The sequence below is a fragment of the Marmota monax genome, unplaced genomic scaffold (genome assembly GCF_021218885.2).
Source record: "Marmota monax isolate L192 unplaced genomic scaffold, Marmota_monax_Labrador192_F-V1.1 WCK01_AAM20220418_F8-fsc00209, whole genome shotgun sequence".
Classification (NCBI taxonomy): domain Eukaryota; kingdom Metazoa; phylum Chordata; class Mammalia; order Rodentia; family Sciuridae; genus Marmota; species Marmota monax.
In genome coordinates this window covers 296,895-302,109 of record NW_026694493.1, presented here as the reverse complement: position 1 = coordinate 302,109, position 5,215 = coordinate 296,895, and the positions used below count along the sequence as shown (strand labels likewise).

Here is a 5,215-nt window from a genome sequence, read left to right as displayed (position 1 = left end):
CTTGTGTTTGATGTCCAGAACCACAAAATAATTTTTTTCCAGACCAGAGCTATGGTTAATTTGATCAAGAGACCAGGTATTCCCAGAGTGATCCAAAAATGGATGTTAAAACTATGGCTTTTTTTGTCGGATGAACCCAACTACCACATATAACTATAAAGCTCTAATAAAATAATAAACGAGCAAAGAAAAAGCAAAACAACAACAACAAAAAAAAACCACTAAAAAAAAAAAAAAATCTGTGGCTTTGTTTCTAGTCACACTGCATCTAATTTAGTTTTGTGATACCCTATCTTGACATCAGGAAGGCACTTTTCCAGGGCCTATCAGTAAGTGTGGCTTATGAAACATTCTATGCCCAAGAAATTCAGGCTAAAAAAAATAGCTGTGAGCTATTTTTTTCTTTACTCATCCACATTTGTATGTCAACAAGAACTTTGCTCCTTGGGAGTTTTCATTCCTGCTTACTCCTCCCTGAAAATAGAGTTGTTTGATACAATCCAGGAGTCACAGGGTTGGTCTGAGACATACATAGCAACAAAATTACGCTGCTAGAACAAAGGTTCATGACTGCCAAGTGTCCAGAGCAAAATAGAATTAAAGAACCTAGCACTGGATAGAATTTAAAAATAGATCTTCCCTTCCCCTACTTTCCTACACAGAATTCACTTTTACATTAACAATTGAGTGCTTACTATGTATGAGGTCCTTTTCTCAGACCATTAACTCATTAATTTTCACAACCCTATGAGGTAGGTACAGTCATTTCAATTTCACATTTGAAAAAACTGAGGCACAGAGATGGAGCAACTTGTCCAGGGTTTTGGAGTTGAAATACAAAAATCTAGGCAGCCAGGTTCCAGAGCCCACGCTCTAACCATTATACTATACTGCTTCTGCAATAAAAAGATTTTTTTTTTCAAATTTCCTGCACAGATTTATTCCCCTATCAAATATGCCAATTTGCATTCTCTAAATTAAGCAGACACATGGTCCCATGGTTCATCTTAATGTGATACCAAGGATCAACAGGAACTTTAGACTCATCCAAAACATACAGCTCTCTTTAACACACCAAATGTTACCCCCTTTCAAATATAAAAATACAGAGATAGCTGTTCAAGCATAATAATTACTTTCTAGCAACAGGAAATATCTGACAACTTCAGTTTAAGCAGTAATCACTCAATTGATCTTGGGTGGCTATTACAGAACTTAAGTAGCTAATCTCTGGAAGAAAAACAAGTCAATTTAACAAGACCCTAATTAGACAATTTTATTCTGTGCATACTGATGGAGCATAAAGTAAAAGTTCCCCTATGCTTAAGGAACCACTAATAAGATTTGCAAATATCAAAGGGATAGCCTACTCAGCTATGATAGACATTCTTATAATTAGGACTTTAGCTAAGGTCAAAGCATCATCCATATATGCTCTCTTTGCTTAAAGATCAAAACCTTTATTTAAAGTCTCTTTCCTCATTTTCTCCCATTTCTTAACACTGTTTACTCAGAAAATCAGTACCATCTTTTAAAGTTCTGGGAACCATGTTTTACAACATCACTCGCTAAATGGTTAGCTTCTGAGATTACTGAATACCTTTCAGATATTGAACATTTTGCTTTAGACACAGCTGCCAGCAGTTCCCTTAAAAGTAGTAATCTTAGGAAAATGACTTGGCTGTCATCACTTCAGTGTTGATCATGACCCAAATGCTGATGTCATTGTCTAGGTGACAAAAGCAAATCAAGTTTTGCTAAATGAGAATTTACCTAGTCTTCCTTGGCCTCCTTCCTTTTCCGGTTTGACACATGCAATTTCAATTTCACTTTCACTAATTCATTTACTTTCTACAGCTATACCAGTAAAAGGGAAGGAAAAAAAAGAATTTCCATCCTGGCATCTAGTGGAATGCTGAGATGGATCTGGCCATTTGGACAAGTCAGCTTCATCAGCCTTTTGTGAGGTTCTAATGGGCTTTTAAAGAAAGCTACTAACTTTTCCCCCCTTTCAACACAAATCTAAAAGATGATCCATGGCATTAGCAACAGGAAACTAGAAGAATTTTTATGGAATGTGGTTAGGAAGGGCTTCAAAAGTTAGCACTTACTTAATACTAGACCCTGTCAGATTGGGCTGTAGAAAATCAAATTGACCTAAATCGACTTGAGAAAAGGCAGCTGTAGTGGCAGGTTTCAAGCCACTGGCTGTCACTGATGCAGTCCTAGGATGTTGAGGGGTAAAACCTTAAGGTTGTCCCTTTTGATACTCAGTGAAGTCAGTAAACAATGTCCTCAGTCTGTGAATGACTGATAGTGAGGAACCACACCTTAAATTTTCTAGCCCAGGCCTTAGCTTACCACAAAACCCAGGCAGGTGATCAGAGAAGGAGGCAGTGAAGTTGCTTCAAAATATTTAATACGTGTTAGACACGTAAAGTTACATTTTTTTTATACAAAAATCAATACAACGAAGGAGAAAATACTGTACAAAAACCTTATCAGCTCCCCCAACCTTTATACAACAAAGACTGGAGTCACCGTATCTACAAAACCATAAGGTCTTTCCACTTAGGGCTTTTGTCTGTAAACTTTGTTTCATTAAACACTTTTTAAAAGCACTGTGTAGTAGTTCTGAGCTAGAGCTTTTAAAAATATATCTCTTCTTTATAAACTCCATATTTCCAAGCTTGAACTCTTTCGTGAAGTTCGTCAAGCTTTCTCCCCCTGTGGGGAAGCAAAGGTCCCTTAATAGCCCCCTTTCCCAGAGCGATCACAGGGTATAAACGTTTCTTCTGTGCTGGAGAATGGTGGGGAGGAAGAGAAGTACTACAGGTCTCCGCTCCAGACCAAGTCCCTCTAGTCTGAGGAAATCCTGGGAGGAAACGCCACTCCTGGCCCTGGTGTGGTCCTAGCTTTCGTGAGAGGGGTGTGTGTAAAGTCCCTCCCTCCCCGGAGAACGAGTGGGGAACTCCCCGGCCGCCTCTCAGCCGCTTCCTTCTCTGTGCGGCCGGCAGAGGAAAGTCCCTGTCTGCCGCCAAAGTCATAAGCCCCGGGGAAGGGGTGGTGCATTCCAGAAGGACAAAACAAGTCTTAATTCAACAAGACAAACTTACAGACACACGGACATACACATACACAAAAATTAACGATCGTCCTCTTCCAATAAGCCTCCAACTCCAGGTCTCAGGATGAGACTTGGAGTGTCGGCACAGCCCGGCTGCCCAGCCGGGGACAGTGCGCGCTGCCCGGCAGCATCAGTCTCCCCAACGCGCTCAGCGCCTGCGGTCCCTGGGGCGTCCTCGCGGCCCGGAGCGGTCCGGCGCTCGCTTTGGGGACGCCGCGATTCAACCTCACCCCGGCGGGGCCGGGGCTCAGAAGGCCACGATGGCTGTGCTCCAAGGGTTAATGTCTCTCAGCACCGGCTTATCGCAGCAGATCTGCCCGGGCTCGGCGGCTTCCGCACCGCTCTCCTCGGCCTCTTCTTTCTCCCGGCCGCCCCCGGGGCTTTTCCGCAAGAGTCCCGAGAAGCTGGAACCGAAGATGCTAATGAGGTTAGCCACGTTCCCGGTCTCCATCTCCTCCTCGCCGTCCTGCTCGCCCGCGCCCGGCTGCTCCTCCAAGTTCCGGCGCGGCTTCTTCAGCGGGGTCGAGTCCGGCGCCGGGCAGCCCGAGTGGCCGCCGCCTGCCCCCGCCGCGCCGCGCTTCCTGGGGCACACCACAGGCGGCGCGGGGGGCTCCTCCTCGACGGGCCGCGGCGAGCAGCAGCAGTCGGCGCCGGGGGACGCGCCCGGCTGGTCCTCCCCTCCTGCGGGGCAGCCGCAGGGGCGTCGCGCAGCGCGCAGCCTCTCCGGGAGAAAGTCCGAGAGTCCCCCGGCCGCTGCCACGCGGCCCCAGGTAGCCTCCGTTGCGTCCGCCTCTCGGCCCGGAGGAGCGTCCCCAGCTCCGGCCACCGCTCCCGCCGGTTCCGCGTCTCCCGCCCGCGGCGCGTCTGGGACGGCTGGGCGCTCCGGCTGCGGCTGGGTCTCCCGCCAGGCGGCAAGGGCGGTGGGCGGAGGCGGCTCCCCCCAGCCGGCAGGGGGCCCGGCCGCCGGCTCCCCGGGCTGCTGCGGCGGCGGCACTGGGGTCTCGGTGGAACCGGCCAGGTAGAAGCCGGGACACGGGTCACTCAGGTAGACCTGGCGGGCGCTGCGCAGCACCAGCGAGACCAGGAGGTTCTTGTGCAGCTTGATGCCGCCGCGCTGGACCCGCGAGTTGTAGATCTTGCCCAGGGAGATGCTGACGATGCGGTGAGCCTCCAGCTTGAACTCCATCCTGCCTCCTCTGCACTGGGCGGGCACCGAGGGGTCGGGGGTGAGCCCCGGCTCAGGTTCAGAAGCTGGGAGAGGGTCGGGAAGCGTAAACAAGCCCGCCCCCGGGGGTACAGCCTCGATAATTTAGGGCTCCAAAGAGAAACCACTCCGGGGACGCGCGCTGCCCTCGTACCCTCTCCTCATCTAACCACCACCTAGTTTCGGGTCCGGTCGCTAAACTGAGACTGCCGGGCCGCCCCGCGGTTTATATAGACTCCGCGAACGCCAATCACGAAGCGCCGCCAACCGTTCTGGGCTGGCCTGCGCGCCCTCGTGCGCCGCGCGCTGCCAATCGGAGGCGGAGGAGGAGCGTCAGGGCCGGTTCGAACGTTAGTCCCGCGGAGCAGGCTCTTAAAGGGGGCGACGGCTGGCGGCCACCGAGCAGTGCCGGTGGGGCCTGGAATCGGCGGAGCTGGGGCATGGGGGCTCGCAGTGGTGTTTGTAGTTAAAGATTCTGGGTTGTGTGCTGGCTTCCCAGAACCAAAGCAAATGGAACCTTTGAACTTTCATCTGAGTATGGTGGTGGACTCTGCTCCACCATAAAGTCCTGATCCTTCCCAGGTCAACGGTGCCCTCCCTGCCTTGCCACCATTTCCAGCTATACACACCGTAAACCTAGGCCCCTCTATTTTCTGACAAAAATAGAGATGATGGCAATACGCGGCAGGAGATACGAAACGGTATTACCACAGGGCATTTGGCAGGTATTTGTGGAAGAGCCCCTTGCCCACTGGAGTCACACACTCTTAGGAGCTAATGATTCTAACCTCAAAGAAAAGGGGGATTCTAGAAGTTCTCAACTTTCTGGCCTCTTATCAAGGAATTCTATCAAGGTCCAATGTTATTGGTTCTCCACTAAAGTC

At 49.8% G+C, this 5,215-nt stretch overlaps 1 protein-coding gene across 1 annotated transcript; it reads right to left on the bottom strand.

The window, feature by feature from the left end:
* Positions 1–2,402: 2,402 nt before the first annotated feature.
* Positions 2,403–4,541, bottom strand: Ier5 (immediate early response 5). Its single transcript, XM_046419525.1, has one exon. It carries the CDS (start codon positions 4,311–4,313, stop codon positions 3,375–3,377), a length of 939 nt encoding a protein of 312 aa, XP_046275481.1. The 5' UTR covers positions 4,314–4,541; the 3' UTR covers positions 2,403–3,374.
* Between the last annotated feature and the right edge of the window lie 674 nt (positions 4,542–5,215).